This window comes from Labrus mixtus, chromosome 11 (assembly GCF_963584025.1).
Source record: "Labrus mixtus chromosome 11, fLabMix1.1, whole genome shotgun sequence".
In the NCBI taxonomy this organism is placed as follows: domain Eukaryota; kingdom Metazoa; phylum Chordata; class Actinopteri; order Labriformes; family Labridae; genus Labrus; species Labrus mixtus.
Window position 1 is genome coordinate 29487095 of NC_083622.1, and position 22669 is coordinate 29509763.

The window sequence follows — 22669 nt, forward strand, 5'->3', positions numbered from 1 at the left end:
AAGAGAGGATTTGCCAAAGGATTTTAAGCACTATGTAAACATTTTGTACATAAACAGTAGATTACTTCCCTCAGCTTTTGGCAAAGTGGTGAAGTAATTTACAGTCAAGGCTTTTCAAACAGTAACAACTTTCAGTATGAATATTTGTATAGGCTCCACCTCAGACGGTCCTGATGTATTTAACCATATAGTTTCATTTTATATAGGCCTAGGTTACATATGAAGCAATGTTTATTGCATGTGTCCCTGTTAAATGTGTTGGTATTATGAGTAAGGCCGCATAAAGTATGTAATTATCCCTGCACATAATCGGACAGTTCTCTCTGTTTATTTGGAAAAGTTAAAGACGTAAGAGCATCAACAAAATGAGGGGGATATGGTCCTTTAAGAAATAATGTAAAGAAAACCGTGTGTGGGGGGGGGGGGGGGGGGGGGGGGGGATTAACCAAAAATGAAATTAATTGTAATGAAATATTGAGTGTTTATTGTGGCTGTTAAACATCATGATCACCGGCTGGAGCTCACTTTGTTACCCTGCCCGTTTATAGGAGACCTACTTCAAAACACACACTTACTAAACATGACGCTAATTAATTACTGGAAGTTAAAGTAACTGTGGATCAAGTGAAGTTCACGAAGCTGGGGCTACGGTACCCGGAGAGGAACAAACCTTATCTTCAAACAAAAGCGCGAAACGCTTTCACCTCCCTAGTCAGTCCGTGCGGATCGCGGCGAAGCGCAGCCTCATCACGGAGAACGGTGCTGAGAAAGAGTGAGAGAGAGAGAGAGCGAGAGAGGGTGTGCATGAGTGTGAGAGAGAGAGAGAGAGAGAGAGAGAGGGAAAGAGAGAAAGCCAAAACCGGAGCCAGAGAGACGAGAAAGATAAAGGAAAGACAGACGGAACGATAGACTTGTGCGTAAAAAAGTAGTAGAGCCCCCCTTCTTTTTCTTTCTCAATTTCCATCAGACAAAAACCCAAACCGGCTGCTTGGATGATCCAGAACCTATCGATCTGTCAGTACTACACCTGGATTCACTGACCAGACGCACAACAGGCATGTCCCGAAGGAAGCAGAGCAACCCCAGGCAGATCAAACGTAAGTTTTCTTCCCTCCAAATGTTATCTAGCTGCTAAAGCGCGTCTCTGGGCTTATTGTAAGCGGAATATTGCAGTGATAGTGACCACACTGAAGCTGATCAGCAGCACTCAACTATCGCCTCTCATGTGTTGCTTGTCACGGTCCACGCTCCAGTCTCCCTCCGCTCATATTTGATGTTGTTTAGAAGACTTCATTTACAATCCAAATCCCACGGAGCTGCTGACTGGAAAGTTTCCCAACTGCTGCCAAGTTACAGAAAATGAACTTATTAGTTGTTCGTGTGAGTGACTATATTAGAGTTTTCCTCTATAATTGTAAATTATTTATCAGTGCATCGCTTTGACTGGCTGTGCAGACAACAGCTCTTAAATCACCAGTAATTGTAAGTTGAAGGCCATTAACATACATACGGAATCTGTTGAATGATAACGGTCTAAACGGCCGAAGTGGTTGACCTGTACAAATGTTTTTATTTGGAAGTTTTTGACCCACACTGAATCACACACACTCCAACTCCGTCACTCTTTCATTTTTTCCTTTCACTCACTTGCCAGCGGTGTGGAGCCTATTTATTCGTGCATACACACTTTTATTCAAACTTCATGCCATGGACTACATATTATACTACATCTGTGTGACAGTTGTTCTATTGCAGTTAAAGGGCTCAAGGGGCAAGTTGTGTCATGTTTCAATTTAAATTTCATTTATAGAAAGTGTTGACCTACTCTCAGTATATGCTCCACATATGTTCATCCAAAATTTAGTTGATAATGAAATTTGAAATGGAATAGAAATGTAATTGTTTTAAATGCATGAAAAAAAAATCAGTTTTATTGTCTAAATCAATGTGTGTCATTCTCACATTATTACATTTTAGTCATGATATTTTTTAAAAAGAATGGTTTGAACAGCTTCTCGTAATTTTAATGAATTTAAAGACAGCAAATATCTGTGGATTGGTAAACACACACTCCCACACATACCCAAGCATAAGGACATAAACACACTTTAACACTCAAATATAGGGGACACCTGGGTGGTTGTAGAATGTGTGTGTGTGTGTGTGTGTGTGTGTGTGTGTGTGTGTGTGTGTGTGTGTGTGTGTGCATGTGCGTGTGTGTGTGCGTGTGTGTTCAGTTTGTCCACAGAATGCTATTTCTTCTAGCTGCTCCTGTTAGAGACTTAGAGCAGACTGTTGTTATTTTGGGGTCAACACATCAAATATTTATCCAATTTTAGTGATTTGTCTTCTTTAAACGGTTTCTGTGCTGCACAATGTTGTGAAGAACTTAGGCCACATTTGTATGTACTTCATCCACGCACGTTTCATTCACTGTGTGGGTGTGTGTGTTTGTATGTGTGTATCATATTCATGAATTCTGGAGGGACATGTGCAGGTTGACCTACAAGAGTTGTTTTTTTATTTCTTAAGTGAAGCAGATTATTGGACACAACACATTTTTTATGTTATCGTGTTATATTTTACTCATAATTTTTATTGTTTTATCCTGAAAAATATATGGGTTGGACACTAGAAAAAATAGGTAATCTTGGCTGGAATTGGGATTCTTTTTTTAAATATAATTTGGATTTTTTTATTTGTAAAGCTTGACTACAAGTACGAATTCTTGAACACCAAAGTGAAACAAAACATTTTTAAATCAGACAGTTTGACTATTTCTTTATTTTAGCTGATGGTCATGGTGATTAATGCTTAAATAATTGCATGAATTTATATTTCTTAGCTGTTATTTTTTGCAACCAAGTCTCATCGTGGCATCCTAATATTTGGGAGCAAAAGAATTCCAACGTTCGTCTTACACTTGTATCGTTGTGACCTGGTCCTGTGTGAGTTAGTTAGTCATGAGTATATTGCTGAAATAGAGCTGGTGTGCAGCCATATAATAAAGCCCGAGTTCGAAACAGAAAGGTCTCAGGGAGCCTAGATCCATCCTCCTACCCCGGGAACTATGGGAAAAAAGGCAGAGGAGGCACTGAACAGAAAGTCGGCACACACAGTCATTCTAAAGGACAAAAAGGTTGTTGGGCGCAGTCCCCCCCCCCCCCCCCCCCCCACCACCACCCCCCCCACCCCACCCGCATACATTGGACTGTTATCTAAAATTGTGATTTATGCAGTATTTTAATATTTTGCTTATTCTTTCCCCTTGGGTGCTCTCTGAGCGGTGATAAAAAGGCGATGCTGAAAGAGCACCATTAATTTGCTCCGATGACTGGGGAGATATGGCCAGATAATGGGAAAGATAAGCAGAGAAGATATACCATCAGAAACCCGATTATTACCATTAAAATTCCAGCCCAGCAATCTGCAGTTGGCTGATAATTCCTTCTCCGTTTCCACCACTTTGGATGATAAGGCAAAAAATAGTCACTCAGTGCTCCTTGATTAGGCTGCCTGGATATCCCGATAATACAGTGATAAATTATGTATTTTTCTTCCTTGTTTTTTTCCATGAAATGTTACATCTGAATTTATTTTATTTTTTCTGGTCCCTTTTCTTCCCCCCCCCCCCCCCCCCCCCCCTTGTTGTTGCTGTTCCAGGAAAAGAAAACCCCCCATATACTTTTATTGTAATACGAGTTTGATAGAAAGAAGAGATAGTGGTGGAGGTGTTTTGTGAGGGGGCACATATCAATGTTATCAGCTCATCTCACAGGGCCAGCTGCTAGCTGCTGTTGTTTTTAGCCTTATCACCCTGTGCCAATATGCCAATAAATTGCCCAGATTGTTAGCCATTCCAAGATGGGTCAGTAGAATTTGACAGGAATGATGAAAATATCGCTGATGCTCTGCGGATTGCGATTAGCTGCTGTAATATGATGTGTGAATTCCACCAAGCTCCTTCTATCCTCTCTTCTCTCTCACTCCTTTTCTCCCTGCCCCCCGCCCCATCCCTCCCCGTTTCCTCTCCTCGGTTGATGGTGGTGTCCATACCTCTATTGGTTCTGAGAGGAGAACATTTTGATGCTTAATAGGAAGGAAAGATATGAACAGGCTGAATTGAAACCAGGCCCCTCAGAGTAATTTTTCTGTAAAATTGCCCCCCAAAGTTTCCCAGCGTAAAGGGGAATCTGGATGATGTAGGGAGTGTGCCTCCCCCAGTGTTTATAGGAACATATTGAAGAAGCCCTCTGAGGCCAGGGGCGGACATCTAATGTCAAATGTGCTTATTAAACTGACTTAGTGCTCTCCCCTTTACTATTGTCTTTGCCATATGGACTGCCTGAGAATTCATGTTGTTTCCTCGTGCTGTTTAAAAGAACATTGTCCAACCAGAATCCACCATCATATTGTATTGATTTTAATACTGGCTTACTGTATACCGCACAGAGCTTACCACTAGACACTAAATATATTGTGATATTATGAAATACTGTATCCAGTATTGTGATACTCACCATAGATATGTTCACATGCAGTTGTTATTTAGCTTCTTTTTTTTACCCATAATACCTTGTTGTTATAGTTGGAATAGGAAATATAGATGCTTTTGCAAATATTGCTTTATTTAAGCCTTGTCCCTGACTGTTCACCGATATACTTCATAATAATGAGGAACACGACTGACGTGGGCTTGTTTTTCTCTAATTCTTTACTTGCCATGAAGTCACCTTAAAGGGATTAAATGTGGACTAACTACACCCTACAACCCTTGAATTGTTATAAGAGTGTCCCTGTTTTTTCTCACCTAGTCAGTTTTGAACTGAGCTAAAGCCTAACACGGTTCTCTGCTAGAGTTAGAGGTGTGTATTTTATCAAAGCCACCATTTTTTTCCATCTTCGCTTTGCAGCTAATCTCTTCTACTCCTTAGCATAAGGCCACTTTATGTAATGTTAGCGTACTGTTTATCATAACAGGTGACATTTATATCTTTAAGGGGCATTTATCAGAGGGAGATTACAGTAGGAAGGGATAAGGGGAGTGTTTACTGAATTGACTGCCAACATTCTGTATCTGAATTTGTGAATGTGTTTGCTTGTGTATACATTGGTGTATGTACAGTATGTGGGATGAGCATGTGGCTTTTAGCAGAGCTGTTAGCTTGATGTCTTTTTTTATTTATATTTTTCTCTCAAGGACAAACTCCTTATCCAAGTTTTTTCTACAAATTAGCTCAGCTTTTCCATTTTTATATAAGGAAAGCGTGCTGAAGCTGTTTAAGTCGTATATGCAGAGTTTCACCCTTGGCCCAAATATGCTGGCAACTCTAGCAGTCAGATGTTTTGGGGGTGTAAAATCAAAAAATGTTTGCATGCCAGCCTCCCTGTATATTTAAGGGTTTCTCTTTCATTGGGTGACAATCACGGCATGTCTCTTGTGTTTCTCTTGTTGATTTCTGTCAAAAGAAGAATGGTTGTTGAATGCCAACTTTCCCTCAAACATCTGTTCCTTGCCAATAACAGCTTGTGCATTGCTGCGTCTTAGCTGAAGGATCCCCAATTGCCTCCTCACTTTTGACACAAAACAACAATGCAGATGAATGTCATCTTCTTGTAATGTTTTTTTTTCTGTTGTGTCCAAAGTACAATGCTTTTCTATATAAAAAAGTATTTTACAATGCTGCTTGAACTGTTTGTGCCACAGTCTTCCTAGCTATAGGGAGATGAATGTATAGCAGCTGTTGTTTCCTTTGTTCACAACAGTACTGTCTAATGTGTTGGATGGCTTAAGGTTGGCAGGCGATGGCCGGACGGTGCCTAATCCTACACTATGTGTCGCTATGTCAGTGACAGCAGTGTGAGATGTGGGCTGGGTTGCTGAAAGGTGGAGGTCACTTCCTCACACCGTTTCCTCTTTATCTTCCTCTTTCCTGAATTCCAATGCTATTATTCCTATAACTGGTCCAGGCTGTCACCATTGTGTTTTCATTCAGGCATTGTAACTGTGACCAAGGTAAACATTGTGTTAATTTTAGAAATATTCAATGATCAAAAATATGTTACAAATGGACCTGTTGTTGTCTGTTTGTTTTCTTTTACATTGAACATTTCAGTCCCTGAGCGTATTTCTCTGTATTTAGATTTGATATCATTGATGCCCGTTGAGCCCCCAGGTAACAATTGACTTTCAGCCTGCTTTAAGTTAATAGCCTTGTCTCTTGCTTGTAGGGATCAATATTGGTATTAATTAATCACCATTATCAGGAGCAGGATCTAGTTCCATTTGTTGTTACATCAGCAAAATATCAATAAAGAAAGTGGACTCCCTGATCGTCATGGCAACTTCATCTCTTAGGTCAAAGAGAGTTTATCTTATCTTGCTGCTGAGAGTGGCAAACTGCTTAGGAATCTAGTTTAGACTGAAAGATCATTGATTTAAGCCTTTTTTACCCCAACCTTGTTGTTTCAGGAGAAAGAAGGAGGGGGGAATACAGAGAAAGGCTGCATTCTAATCACAACAAAGATGTAAGATTTAAATATTGATGTCCAAAGGCCATTACAGCAAAAAGTGCCCCTGGTCTCGCTGTTGTTCAAGTACGTCCTTTTAAGACCCAGACAAAGCTTTGATTTGATTATCAGAGGTGTCACCGTGGAGTATGTCTGTATAGCTGACAGTGTGGGACTGCAGGGAAGATCAGTTTCCTGCAGCCAAGGCCACAAAATGTTAACAGATCACACTCTGGTATAGTAGGCCTGCAGTGTGTCCTGGAATTCACTACTTATGAAAGTCACAATTTTGTGATAAAGCAACGTTTAATTGAAGAAAACGGTCAGTTGATAAGAATACTTGTATATCAACATTACATTAGTTGACAAACAAATGTCATCAATTCCTCTTTAAGCCAATCTTGAATGAAACATGTAGTGGTTTCATAAATGAGGATTATATGATACAAACCCATTCAAATTGAACTGTTTATTTACTAAAACTAATTGTGTGCTCAAACCTTTTATTCTTATTGTATTATTTCTAATGCTTCTGTGTGTAGGAATAATTTTTATTTGATCATTTTTAAAAGGAGATGTTCACTTTTACGTCTCTTACAGTTTTTAGAAACCTTCTATGAATTTGATCACATGTTTTGTTAAAATCATATCCTGCAAAAAGAAAAGGAAGTCAAGTACATTTAGAAGAAATGTGTACACATCACACACACAATTACAGAGGAAACGTATTCAGTAACATTCCCAGGGGCATAATTGTGCTATCTTTTTGTTCATATTAATTATTATTGTTATTTTGATTTATTATCAGTCAGCTAGAATTCAGATAATTATTTGTATTCTCTCACATGGGCAATGATTTTTTTTTTAAACTGTTGTTCGTCATGCATTGTTCAATAAAACACAACCTCGATTAACAGTTGGTCAAAGGATTAGTAAGCCTGTAAGTATATAAGATTGAAGTAAATTGCTCTCATGTTAAATTGGGTCTGCTATGTTTTATTTGGGTAGTAGAAGCCTGGCTGCCTGGATGCCTCATCTTACTGCAGTATGCTCCTCAGAGTTGGAGCAGAGTGCAGGGGCACTGCCTGCTTTTCTTTTTTTCTTCCTCTTTTTGCCTCCGGGACACAATTGCCTCATTTAACATTCTCTATTTGGCCCGTGCCAAGAGGGGAAATAGCCAGGGTGAGTAAGAGAGGCCGCCACACATCATGGATTCTTCTTTCATTTAACTTGCACAGTCCCTTTTCACCTTGGTGATGCACATGGATCAGGAATGAAGATATTGCTCAATTAAGGGGATTTCTGAGGTTGCTCCTGTGGTATTGCAGTTATTTTTGCACCACGCAGAGGTTTTGATGTATCATGGATATGGATATTGGGTTCATCACATTTGTGTGATGCTTTGACATTTCCATAGCACGGAAGAGAAAAAGCTCTGTGCCTGAAAACACATCTTGCCTCTGCCATATTCAAGAAATCAGTCAGAATAAGTCTTTCAGTTTGATACCACAGAGATGTCAATTACTTTATGTCTTTATCTGGATTGTGTTTGTTTTTTTCAATGTTATTAGCTGTAGCAAATTAAAACATTTTTAAGAATATGTCAAAATCCGGATCAGGTTTCTTACATTAAAGGGTTTCCTTAATAATATGGATACTTTTTGGGAGCAGGTATTGTCACAAAATATCAACAAAAAAATACAAAAATGACTGTCCGAGACTTGACTTAAATTTGTATTTATTTTTTCAAATTAGAAGACAGAAGATAATGGCCATTTTTAGAAGAGATTAAATTAAAAGGATAGTTTGGTAAGCATAATTTCTAAAGCGGCAGGCATACAAGAAAGTGACTCCCTAAAAGCTGTTCAGTGAAAATCTCTGGCTTGGCAGGAATTACTGAGGATGTATTTGTGGGGGGCAGCACGATGCAGAACTTTGCATTGGAATGAAATGCAGCAGGCTCTATAGTTAAGAGATAGGTTGCAACAGAGGATTAAGTAACAAGCTTTTCAGTTCAATTTGTACATCAGCATTTTCCGCCAGATGAACGGCACAAAACACATAGCATCTTAAGGCTTCAGTGGAAAATCGCTAATGACATAGCTTTGTAAATAGATAAACAATTTATGTCAAATATGCTGAAAATATAAAACAAACTTCAAAACATGTTAATACTTTAAAGAGGCTGTGTTTTGATTTGCACCATTGCAAAGCTGGTAAAGCTGTTGACAGCACAGCTTACACATCATGTGATCAGTTGCCGTATCTGCCTAGCAGCGAGCACAGCAACCGAAAAAGTCACAATGAGGCCATTTTACATGATCGATTCTATTTACAGTAAATTATGCAAATCAGATTGGACAGAGTGTGTGATATTGGACAGTGACGAAAGGAGTGATGTGATGCAAGGAACAAGTCTCCTGCTCCTTATTATTTCAAAGCAGGCTTTGTGAAATGACAGGGTAAACATCCATAGAGAAATACAGCGCTATTATTTTAGAGTCAGTCAATATTCTTTCTTTGGGTATTTCAGAGAATGCTTATCTAGTAATTACTGAAACTGTTGACATTGAGCAAGTGCTGTAGCCAACTAAAAATGCCTTTTTGTCTTATGATATCAGATTGGATTTTATCTAAGGTTCAGACACGTGCATTCCTGAAAACCAAAGATAACAGACTTACACTCTTTATTTCCAGCTTGGTTTGAGAATTAAGAGCCTTGTTTAGAAAAAGTACAATCATTACAGTCTGCGTCCATTTCTGTGTTGAAATACTGACAATATTTTCCACCTCTGCTTCAGTCTAGGATGTGCTTGTGAGCCTCTGAGACATACATTTGACCATAATCAAGTTTTTTTCAGCTTCAGAAACAGGATAACAACTGGGTCAGATGATAAGCTCGGGCAAAACAGGAAAAAAAGCCTCCTCTGATAGACGAGGAGAAAATCTGATTGATTGATGTCTGCTGGCTTTGCCACCATCACAAGCCAGTTGACAGTTAGTTTGGGATCAGATGATTTCACTCTTAAGATTGGGGTTGAGGGGAGGCTAGGCAAATATGAAGGACACAAAGGTCAATGGCTTCTCTCCTCCTCTATATCTATCTCTCCCTTGCAATAGCTTGCTTTGACAAACTGTAATATGTTGCTAAGCTTTGTGGCAGCAGGACACATGGTCATAGTTTGTACAGTAATATCCTATTGCAGTAATCTCACAAGGAATGATTGAAAGTGCTGGAGGAATCTGGTACTAGCAGGGACCCGTTGACATCATCAGCTGCTGTGGACTGGCAGATGTCTCCTGACTTGTTTGAACTGAATTTTCCCATGGCATTGAATAAGTTAAACAACAGGCTTGACTTGAAGTGAATCTGTTATTGTAAGCAGGATCTGATAAGACTGCACCATATTATGAGTTTTTGTAGCAAAGAGGCCAAAAATGGAATCTTCTGCGAGTGTCTCTCTGTGGTTTTGGAAAAAGATGATCATGGAACTGTGACAAAGGATGATTGGATGCATATTGTAAATAAACACCCAAGTCTTTCACGATCCCCTCTCAGTCACTAGATAAAGATGTTCCATACAACATTTCAGCTGCTCTGGCTGCTTAGATTGTGAATTACGTAGATGAAGTGACAAGGGTTGATCTGGCGTTGACCTCTCATGGCAAAAATGACCGTAACACGTGGTTTAGGTTTAACCAAAACAAACTCTTGGAAGACCTTTTGGTGGTCATAACAACCCATAATATATGCATCTTGGTTATTTTTCTTCCTTTAGCTAATGTTATAGAACTGAGACGTATTAAGAAAGGCCTTTAGTGCTCATAGTAATGTCTGGAACAGACATGTCCATTAGCTTTGTGTCATGCTGCTTTCAACATCAAGGTCTCACTTGTAATGAAGTAGCTATGCAAATGCATGTCAAGTTTCACTATTGTTAAACATCACTTGTTTTATCAAGTTTTTATTGAAAGAAATATAGCCTCCATTCAGATCCATTAACCAAACAATAAAAAGGATAATCCTAAAACAATTCCAATCCAAATGGAACCGGACATCATTTATGGGAAAAGACAACAACTCTTTGTTTGTTTGAAGTGGATGATATGACATCCTTCTTGTCAAAGACTCAGGGCTTATAAAGGGATTTGTAATTACCATAATTATCTCTTATATGTTTTCACCTAATGATGTCCATTAAATGCCTGAGGCTTCATTTAGAGACTGCCTCACTGTAGGTTGGCATAGACTCATAATACAGCATGTAACATTACATAGTACACAAGTAATGAACTTCTTTCATCAAAGATGTTTATCATGCAGTGCTTCTGGGGGAGAAGCCAATATACTTCAGCTTTTTGTTACAGTTGGATTATACAATTCTCATAGTTGCCACTTATCTTTCAAATTTTCTCTACATGTGATATCAACCCAATTGGCTTCATGTCTAAACAGGATGGCTCTCTAATCTGGACCACTGTTCATTTCATGTAAAACATCTCATTTTGTGGCTTAGGCTGGTGGCTGTCTTATCATTACATAATTCACTGCCCTCTTACTGATTTTCTTTGTGTCAATTTATTTAAATTCCCCCATGTTTATATATTTCCCGTCGCCTTTCTTTCCAAATGATTGCTTTTCATAAGTTCAAAGACTCATCTTCAAGACTTTTTGTAACTTCACAGATATAAATTCACAGTGGAGAGAAAAGCAATTTTTTGGGGGTGAGCAGAAGAAGGAAGAGTTAGCACCCAGAGGTTGAACTAAACCAGATTAAAAACACAGATATAGCACTAACATTTCACACCTCAGCAAGTACAGCGTTTGAGAGATCATGCCTCCATACATGTGTGCTGTTCTGCTCCTATGCTAAGGCACTCTGTCCCGCATGTGGCTCTGCTCCTGTGGTTGCCTTGGTCTTTGTCCGCTACCTATCAGCATATCAGCACTGTCTCTGAAGCCCAGTTGTATAATGCACCATTTATGGCTTTGTGAAGGGAGATGGCGGTCGGACGGCGGAATAGCTCCAGGCCTTCCCCTCAGTGAGTGGATTAACGGCGGCCTGCTTTAGCGCACACTACCGCGGTGTGAAATCGGCCCCGCTTCGGCGCAGGCGATGAAGCTCCCTCTCTCTATTTCTCTCTCTTTTCTCCCCCTCTCTGTTTCCTCACCTTCATGCAAAGCCTCTCCCAGCCATCTGTGAAATGTGGAAACTCTGTGTCTAAGTTGAGTTCAGATCCCATCCCCTCCGTCAAGCTGAGGCCAGGAAGCAAATGGGCAGGCAGTCGGCAAAGGGGGTTTGCAGGAGGAGGGAAGGAGAAAGAGAGAGGAGGAGGAGGAGGGTGGTGGTGGTAGTGATGGTGGGGATCAGCTCACTGATGTCGTGCCGCGTGTGCAGGAACCCTGCCTGTTCTCCGCGGGCGAGTTGGAGGAGGGTACAGGCCTGGGTGCTGGCCGAGAGATCTCTGGTTCCTGCTTGCAGGTCCAAATCCCCCCTCTGTGTGTCTGTGTGGAGGCGAGGCAGTGGCACAGCTCCCCTGAGCCCCTGCCCAGTCCTTTGAAGATAAGATGGTGATACAGAGTCCCTTTCGGTACGTCGCTAACCGATGGTCTTTGTGTGACTCACATGCCTCTCTCCTTTCGAGCCTGCAGCTAAAACACCTATGGTCTTTACTGAAACGAATCAGCTGTATGGCCTTTGGTCAAATTAGATCATGAATGGGTGCTAAATCTTAGATTGTATGTTTAGGATACCCAAGTCTTTTTTTTTTTTGCAACATTTCATGCTGATAAGGTAGAGTTCAACTGAGGTTGATATATCGATTTGATTTTCCTCCACTGAGAAGAATCAGTTCTCTGAATTCATCTACCACACTGGCTGCTGAATTATTTTTTTTTACAGTTTTCCATGGCACCGAGTTGTCATCTTAACTCCAATGATTTTCCTGCTATCTATGCTGTATTGCTCTTCATCATGACAGTTTTTTAAACACGGCCCTCCTCTGCATTTACAACTATATTTTGTGGCACTTGTAGGCCAATTTTCCCACTTCTGGCTCTCCACAGCAGCTTTTTACAAGAGTAACCATCATAATCAGGCCTTCGAATTATGGACTCAGTATTCCCTTTTTTCCTCTATCCTGTGGCTTTGGGGTTCAGATCTGTGCATAATGTCTTGTGATTGCATGGCATTATGGTGGTTTGGAAAGCCGAGTCGAGGTCCAGCCACGTATCCTCTTTCCATAGACAATGTGGATCTGTGTCTCTCTGAGCTCATCAGGGATGGGGCGTTGATTGCTTTTTGATACCCCTCCAATGTGGATGAGGTCCTGCATACATCAGCTAATTAGAATGTACTTATAGTGTGTGTTTTTGTGTGACAGACCCCGCAGTTTTCAACAGATCTTCAGTCCAAGTGCTCCAAGCTCAGTTGCTAGAGGCTTATCAAATTTCTGTCAAGAAAAGAGAAGCTGTAGTTTAGGACGGGTGGTAGGGTTGTTGACTGTGTGTGTGTGTGTGTGTGTGTGTGTGTGTGTGTGTGTGTGTGAGTGTGTGTGTGTGTGTGTGTGTGTGTGTGTGTGTGTGTGTGTGTGTGTGTGTGTGTGTGTGTGTGTGTGTGAATTGTTTGGGGTGTGGGATTTGATGACAGGGAAAATCAAACAAAGAAAATGAAAAGAGAAAGTATAATGCAAAAAAGTTACGTCACTGTTTTGGTAAGAATTGCACCGACCCCCATGTATAGCACATGTAAGTGAAAATTTTATGATAGATGCTGAGTTTAAACTGAAAAGAAACCAGCTTACTTTTGTTCTGGACAGCGGCAACACACAGCTCCTCAGTTGTAATTTAGACAGCACAAATAAGTATGTGGTATCACCCTGTATATCTTTAGTGTCAGAGAGAGACCTTTGATAAGTCCTGCTTTTGCCCTACAGCCTTTTTGGATTTTTGGGCTATTTGGCAAGGTCATCTATTTTCTGTGCCTTCCTCAAACACACAAACATACACACACACGTTGCCCTATTTTAGCATACAATCCCCCCGTAACACACAAACAAAAACTTGTGTTCACTAAACCTCCTTGCCCGTGCTATGATGTGTGGAAGGTGCTGGGGCATCTCTATATTTCATAAAGCCATCCTATTACACCCCCATGGCTTGTTGGGAACAGTACATCGCTAGTCCCCAAACAGTGGAGAATAAAATGTAGGATTTGGCACTGCAACAGGAATCTTACTGCTGTTTCCTCAGGTAATCTTGACTTGGATCTTAATTCCAATAAAGTGTTTTGTTTTACACAGTATAAGCCAGATCCAAGCATGAACACTCCACTCTATTTCTGCAGCCATACTTTATTGAATATCATTTCAGATAAGAGGTGTAATCCCTTGGGTTGGAGTGATGTATATTGACCAGCTCAACGATAGGATACTGCACTTGTCTCTGATATGAAAGTGGTAAATAAATGTTTTTCCAGCGACTGAACTGAGTGCTGTGGCATATTGAAAACTGTTTAAATTGATGTCCGTCTCCAACTTTTTTCCGACTCTCTTCCTTTAAAGTCTGCGTAAAATCTTATTCTTATCACAAAAAAATGGCAAGATGTTCATTTTTTATTTTGGGTTCTGCCACACTTATAGTACAAGAGTAAATCCAGATTGTGTGTTTTTGTGTGTGAGTGTGATGGAGCTCAAACTGTGAGCTAGGTTGCTTAGGTCAATAAGACTTTGTTATTGTCTCACCTCTCAGAGTGACTGGATTTCTTTCATCAACAGAGAGTAGACCTCTCTGCACATGGTTCATTTCATCAGAGTTTGTTTTATCTTGACTGGCCATGACTCCTGAGCACTGATAGTTCAACATGACTGCAAGACTTCATTCCCAGGTCATTGTTGAGACAGAAACTGAACTTCAAGATTTTTGTAAATATTTTTTTTATGTGTGTGTGTGTATTTACTGACATATGTGAATGTTAAACTCTTTGAACAAAAGTTTAGTATGAGACCATAAAAGTGAACTGGTACATGTAGAACTTAATGTGCATCATCAATAAAATGCAAATTTATATTTGATGCATTTTGAAATATATATACCGCAAAAGCAGTGGTGGAGCTACCAAATCTATTTCCAAAACACAGTGAGGAAAGCAATGTCCTTTGTGCCCAGAACTGTCCAATTTCATGAGGCTGCAGAGAGTGCTATGTTTACTTTACTTTGCATAAAAAAGAGAAATGAATGCTCTGGGTATCCTGTAAAGAGAAACATGAAAGGAATCACCAAGAGTTCTTTAGGCCCTTTCTCTTGTGTTTTGTGTAATGCAGCTTCTTTACCGCCTAGGTAGTTTCTACCATCAGACTGTTGTTTGAAGTCAGCAGAAGTCAACAATATTTGCTTTTCAGCAATTCTGGCCCACTGTGTCTCTCTGTTGCATTTGAAAGTGTGACCAGTGTGGAGTCTCTATCAGTTTACTCCTTGGAAGAAATAGCTCAAATTCTGTGTCTGGTTAGTCAGACTGATGATGAGGTCCTTGTAAGTGCGGGGTTGGTGCTCATTGTTGTCTTGGGGTAAAAAAAAAGATGGACAGCTGTGGTTGGGGAAGGGGATGAGCAGTAATTTGGGAGTTGGACAAAGAGGATGGAGGGTGCAGGAATAGTAGCAGCTCAAACCTGCTGGGGTGCGATCTCACCAAAGCTTCACAAATTGTCCAATCTCAGGCCACCAACCTACCAGAAAAAAAGTGACAGAGGGTATTGAAAGAAAGGAAAACACATACCAGTGCCAGGCAACACCAGGCAGCCAGGTCCTTAAACCATATTCCAAGGTACTTCTTTTTTTTATACAAGTGTATGGGTAAATATCTAATACCACTGATTATGATTATATACTGTTTTTGTAGAGTTCAAATATTTGATATTTGAATAAGAAACTTTTCATCCTTACTAAATTAAGTCAACCATTTCCTTTTTTTTGTGCCTGTAAAAGATCTCTGCATGTTTAAAATTGTCCTAAATTAGCAAAATTTCAACACCAACTCTTAATATTTAATGCCATCTTTTCTAATCAGAAACATATTTCGAGGGCAAGTACATCCAACCAGATCCAGTACACGTGTAATAAATCTGCTTCTATGCTCCTTGTATATTAGGCTTCTTCTTAGCAGTACCTCTACAGCCATAGAGCTCACTAAATGAATTGCAGACAACCTATTCTCCATATACTTTACTATACATTTGCAAGCAATCTTTGTGTATTTAAGTGCTATTTCTAATGGCATTATCCAATGATTCTGTATGAAAGCTGCTCCTTTGCTCCAGTTGAGGTATGTGTGGGTGGGTTAGAGGGAAGGCTGTGAGGCTGCTGAGACCCCAGCGTTATCAGCACCAGATGCAGGTTGACTTCAGAGTTTCAATGGAAGGTAAAGAGAGAGAGGGGGGAAATTAATGAGAGCCATAAAACCAGCAGGATAAATAATTAGCCAACTGGTTCCTTCCCTTCATTTGTGCCTGCAAATAATTTCTCTTGGCAAAGTTTATTTGTCAAAACTGCAGCATGATGCTAGTGGCTCATTTTTGTTGCAGTTGCAATCGTGTGCATTTTTATATTCACTTGTTGTTGTTTTTTTTTCTGTGCTGCCCCTTCATCATGAATAACCAAGTGACAGGTTTTTCTGTCCTGCCACCGATAATTGGCTGGACTAGTGCTTCCTCCAAATGTGTGCAGCATAGACAGACTTAACAAAAGACAATTCAGCTGTCATAACGTTCTTCATAAATCAACTGGATGAGGGTGTCATATTTGTGTCCACATTTTGTTTAGAATAATCAGAAAGACATAATGTTGCTTGTATACTAGTGGTTGATGTTTCTCAGCTGAGCTTCTAGAACAGTGTGCGTTGTAAAACACATTTTTGTGTGCAGATACAGCACCAGACATGCTTAAAACTGCAGTTCTGTCCAACAACTGATGTCATTTCACTGAACTGATGGCTACTTTGCCATGCCCTTGTCAGGATCAAAGCTAATTTTTTGCTGCATTCGAGGACATTTTGTGCAGGTGTACTGTGTGTTGATCTGAAGTGTTTACATGCAGTTCACTCCCTGAGGATTTTGTATTATTGTTGTCACACTATATGGAGCACAGCCGCTTGTATTGTTCTAATACTCCAGCAGTCGGTTTAAAAAGAGCTGAGCAATCACTGAAAGACTTGCATTATCCTCCAGTCTTTGATCGTTATTCATGTTTCAGCGCAAAGTAATCTTCCCCTCTAATCTCTTTCACAGATATAAATAAACAAGTAATGCTCCAAACGAGAGAGAGCACATGAGTGAACATCCAGAGGATTATGGTAATTTGTGAATAAATAGAGGTGTTTAAAAAAATGTGACTTTTTATTAAGATTGTAATAAATGTGTTTTCACTCCATGAACCCAGAGAACGTAATAAGTAAATATTATTTCATTCAGATATTCTTTGCGATTAAATGATGGAGTGATGATCTTTTAATGTATTTTGGCAGATTTAAAAAAGCTTTCCAGTTTTACTTACTTGTACACCCTTGTAAAATATGGTATTCTATATCAAAATCCCCCCTGACAATTATAGAAGATATAAATTCCTAAGACATCTGATGATTGCTATCCATTTTAGATTTTTTTTTTTGTCATTCAATTATCCATTCTATGGGCTGACTTCACGTCCCGATCACATGGAGCAGAGCAATTCATAGATAAACATTGAACTTAACATATAAACAATCATTGGACCAAAAAATGCGATAAAAGATATTTAGAACAGCTACAGTATATAGAAAAAGCAAATCTTCCAGCTAATGGTTTGGTCTGCTTTTGCGAGGCATCAGCATTCAATTGAGAATTACAGTTAAAAAGTCCTTGGTGTAGGTTTGATATAAAATGAAAAGCCCCAATTATTAATACCATCCAAATCAAGATGCCCATATTGCTGATTGATATTTAGTACTGATTTTTTTTGTCATCTCTTTGAACTTGACATTTGGTAAGTCAGAAATCAATTATGTCTCGTTCCCAAATGAAAGGCTGAAAAAAAAAACTAGTTTAGGACTTTAAAGTCAGACTCGTTCGCCTTTGACACGGCACATTACAAAGGGAAAGGAAAATCACACTGCATACCTGATCCATAAAAAAGCCTTTGAAATGGATTGCTGGGTGGGATCCAGTCTGGCACAAGTCATGGCATTGATGGCACAGCCCCTGGGCACAGGGATACTTGGCCTGGACAAGACGGTTGCTGGGCCCATATCAGTGGGCACTGGCCCATCCTTTGGGAGCTCCTAAGCCATGCCGTCTGAAGAAGAACTGATGGGGTTGGCAGCACATATGGGCATGCTACGGGTTTTATTTCAGTCAAAAACAGCCCCGATGTTATCGCCTTCAGTCACCGGCACAGCAGCATCAGCAGGGCTGACCGAGATGATTAGACTTCACAGATTAAAAGCCTTCCTGCAAATTAACTTCAAAACAAAAAACATTCTTTGGTTCCATCTGCACTGTTTCTCGTTAGTATCACGTACATACATCCCAGGTGCACAAATCTAATTGCAAAGCACCATTTCTATCTTCCATGTTGTGTTGGGTTGACAATTTGTTTCAGCTAATTGGAAATGTTACTTTAACCGTGCCTATACGTCAGCTTATCATAAATGATATTGATATGATGAGCCTGAATTCAGCTAGCCTCTGCTGTTTTTTTTATGGTAAGAAAAAGTTGACAGCTGCAACAGTTTTCAGATGAAGTTCATTTAGAACCATCCACGGGGTAATAAAACTTCTACCTTTGATGAGAAGTTGAAAAGAGTGTTTCACTGTTGGCTTGGCAAAACATTAGACATGGCTGCAGGCAGGCAGGGGCAGGCTAGGGATCGAGCTGTTTTAATAGGGCTCATCCAAAGGTGACTAGAGCACTTCATGCACTGAACCTTAGGTGTGAGCTGGGGCTGCTAGTACATATCTTTTGTCTTTCATTATCTTTATTTCCTTATTATTTTAAATGGCCGGTGTTTTTTTTTTTCTTCACAAGAAGCTTTTTTGATATCCATTTAGATTGGAGCTTCATTAAAAAACCTCAGACAATGGAGTGACTTCTAATTAAGAAGCGCCGCATCTGGCCCCTGGCACCCTATCCCGTTGTTCCATCTATTTTGCTGGGGAGAATTCATTTGTTTCTTAATTAAGAAAAACACCAATAGCGTGAAAAATCTGCTTATGGTACCTGAATCCTAATTAGTTAAATAGTGAGGGGAAGAGGAAAACACATTCCAGTAGCCCTAGAAATGAACTCAGAGCTGATAAAAATGAACTAACTAGCCTTGCATAAATCGAAGCTGGGGAGAAAGTGTACCATCATTATGGCTAAGACAATATGCAAACTATCTTCAAAGAAATCAAATTGCCGGAATGTTTTCATTTGCATGTATTAACCATTAACATAATGAGGAGAAGTGACATTGGACCCGGATTGTGTGTCTGTTCGGATTGATAACTCTGCTGCATCTGCAAATAGTCTTCTCTGCAAAATTATGCTAGCAGTCAAATCAGTGTTGAACTGTGGAGGGAGAGGGAGAGTGATGGAAGAGGGAGAGAAAGACAGAGACAAACAGAGGGAGAGAGAGAGGGGAGGCTTTTGCTCTTTTTGTTTTATCAGTGAGCTCTGTTCAAACCTGGTGCAGTGTTGAATCGGAGCCATCATCCTCTGACAGCTATCCTTAAACAGGAAGGGGCTGCGAGTCATTGTCTCTAAGGCTCTGCAGAAAGCTGTGTGCGTTTCATCTGTGTGTGTTTGGGGGCAAGGGGATGTGCCCATGTGGCCGCATGCTGGAGACAGACCTCAAGTGGGCACACTTCACACACTTCACTTCACCCCACCCACACACACACACACACACACACACACACACACACACACACACACACACACACACACCTCATACATAAAAGACACGCGCACACACGCCTGCACACAGACTTGTGCAACCATGTGTGCCCCCCCCAAAAAAAAAAACACATCTTAGTGCTTCCAGGATACCAAAGACTCACTTATCTGTTCCGTAATGTTTCAACATGGCCCACATTGGCGAGTTGATGGGCAGCCAGCCAAATGTACTGTGTGCTCTCCTACTGCAGGCATCATACAACAACTGTCTTCAATATTCAAATCATTTTTTCCAACATGCTACTTCCCAGGATCAGCCTCTTAGGTCGAATTATTCAATTAAGTGTCTGTTTATTACTGATACCAAAGCTGTGTGGCGGCTCTACTTATCACCTTTTTTGCAGATTGGTGTTCTTGCAGAATACCACCATAAAGATTGCCTTGGCTGTAATTAAAATGGCAGAGAGACAAATTTGGCGCAGGGCTAAGACACGGGGAAATGAAGGTGGTAGGGGGAGAATTGCAAGGGCTATATTCTGTCATCCAATGGAAGAGTCGAAATGTTGTAACCGCTGAATTTTGGTCAGAACACTACTGTACACCACATTGGGGCAGGTATATGAAAAGAGAAACGTATGGTGCTTGTGTTGTTATCATGAGGCATTTTTGTTCTGAGAATGATTCTTTATGACTCTTAGTCAATCGAGCAGAATTTAGGAGTGGAAGATAGTTTGTGTCGCAGAGCGGATGCATCCAAACGACAGCCGGGCTTGCATCCATCCACAGGCCTGTGTGTTTGATGAGATATTGGCAAGCTATGGGGACACGTGTTCCTGTGCCTCGTGGCAAACATACCTTTCACCGTCTTTGACTGCACCAGCCTGTGTGACTTCTCAGAGAAAAAATATGAAAGAAATCAAAGCGCCAATAAGCTGAGGGTGTTAAGCCTGAGCGGAAAAAAAGAGAAAGAAAGACCCTAGCGACTTTGGATTTTGACAGAATCTTCATGCGCTCTCTGACAAAAATTTGCATTGTTATCAGAGATAACTAGTGATGTTTTTACTTGGTAGTACATTTTTGTGAAATATGTAAAATGTAAACCGAGCCTCTAACGATCCCCTTAATGACGAGGATCTTGCTTTTTTCCCTCCGAATCGCGTCTTAGCGGCTTCTCAGTGCAGGGTGTCTGATATCCGAATATTAAAAGGGAGTTTCAAGCTCATCTGCAAATGTGATTTGCACATATCACACTTCTGCAGTCGTCAAGCTGCTTCATCGCCAAGCTTCTGAGCAAAGAAGGCTGGGGAGGGGAGGGAGAAAAAAGAAAAAGAAAGATGCACATATGGGTTGCTATTGATGTATTCCATTTCTGACCTAATTTAAATCCTTGCCAGGAAGCTCATATGCATACTGTACATTTGCTAAATTACAAAGTGTAAACCTTGCCTCCTCACAGAGACAGGTGTAAACATCAATGTTGTCATAATGCATCACAAGTAAATATGATAATGGTGCCATGCTGCAATAGAGCACAAAATAATTTGGACATCATTTTGATGCCTGAGGGGCCCAGGGGAATGCCCTGCAGAATGAAGGTGGCCCATTGACATGCTATACACGCCAAGATATAATTATTGCTGCCTGTCTTTGTTCCTCCCAAGCTTCCTCTCAGAGCACTAGTAATTTGCTTGTGATATTTTGGTATTCTTTAGAATTGAGTTATTCTCTGTGGACTTGAGTATTACATGGTTTAAATGAAGATGCGAAGAAGTTGCTCTAATGCCACATTCCAAGATCAGAAATAAGCATTGATGATATAGATTGGAATTTATGAATTATCAGCCTAATGCTGTTATATAGTTATATATTTGTATGAGCATACATGTTGTCCAGTATGCATATATTTGACAGTTCTTTTTTAATTAAAGAAAGTACTTAGAAGTGATGTTCTATTTGAACATAAACAGGGAATTAAGACATTTGTTTCCTGCAAAGCACTTCCTTGGTAACAATGTTCTTTATATTGATCTTTAAGTGTGCAAAAACTGCAGGTTTAATACTTTGATAAAAATAAAAAAACTGAAAAATTGACATTGTTTTAAAAATTCCCTAAAGTACATCTGGATTCAGGAACTATAAGCATAACACCATTACAGGAAAGTTGATGCAAGTAGTCGGACAGTATTTTGTAAATTCTGATTTTATAATTAATGTAAGATTCTGACACCTAAACAACTTCTGTTCCTTCCCATTTTGGTTGTCATCGCTTGCTATCTGTGCGGAACATTGCTGATAATAAGGGCAATGCCAGAATATCTTTAGGGTATGCAATGTGTGGAGTTGCGGTTTGTTGTCATGATAATCCCCTCATTTGTAATGTCGGGATCAGCAGGTTACGGCTCTCCACTTGACTGCCATGTCAAGACTTGGGACTGGCGAGGTGGATTGTCATTTCTGAAGCAATATTTTGACAGCGCCTTCACTTTACTCGTATGCTTCAGCTCAAAGGTCAGAGCTGTGCCACTTCCATTTACTGTGTGTGAACACTCGTTCCCTCAGGAGCTCTCTACATCTCCCCCTGCAGTCTTTCTGTCTGACAAACACACGTGCATGTAGTCCGTCTCTCAGCCTCCCACAATTTAACTCACTTGTTTTGTGAGATAGATGTCAAGGCTAGTCCCACGTACAGCTTTGTACAGGGTCTAAAGCTGCCAAATTGAAGGAAAATTACAACTTATAAACCTTTATGATAGAGTAAAAGAAAAAGGCAGCGCCATTCAGTTTAGCTCACTGCAATACCTCTTTCTCCTCCTGCAATCATTCCAATTAGTGTACCGCAAAGACAAACACCTCTCCTTCAGTCAGTGTGGTTCTGGCTTATATCACACAGACATTGCTGTTTTTTTTTTTTTTAAACGTAGTCAAGTAGGATTGTAACTACTGCACAATGTCTCAAAGGTGTAACTGTCATCCATTTTTCTGTGTGCTTAGTGACACTTCTCATACACTCAAGCAGGTAATGTCAACCAAATAAGGCATGTGTCAGTAATACAAAAAGACATTGTTGCTGCTCTTTTGTTACCTGCTCTGCCAGCTATCATATAGAAAGTGATGGAGTGACGGTGTTTTGGAGTACCGTGCAGCTTCCAGAGCCCCAGGGGTATTATGGGTGTAAATCTCCCTCACACAGTTCTGCTCAACGCCAGGGAGAGCATCATCATTAGCCGGAGCAGATGGGGGGCTTCAGCCCTG

At 40.2% G+C, this 22669-nt stretch overlaps 1 protein-coding gene across 4 annotated transcripts in view; it reads left to right on the forward strand.

Annotated features, from left to right (window-relative positions):
• Nucleotides 1-712: 712 nt before the first annotated feature.
• The window catches only part of zfpm2a (zinc finger protein, FOG family member 2a), a 106300-nt gene continuing 84343 nt past the window's right edge, over nt 713-22669 (forward strand). For 3 of the 4 annotated variants that reach the window (XM_061051233.1, XM_061051235.1, XM_061051236.1), the window contains exon 1: nt 714-1097. In XM_061051233.1, the coding sequence (XP_060907216.1) occupies nt 1058-1097 (40 nt within the window). In that variant the 5' untranslated portion in view covers nt 714-1057. Of the gene's footprint in view, nt 1098-22669 lie in introns of all 4 variants that reach the window. The other variant, XM_061051234.1, reaches the window with a different exon arrangement.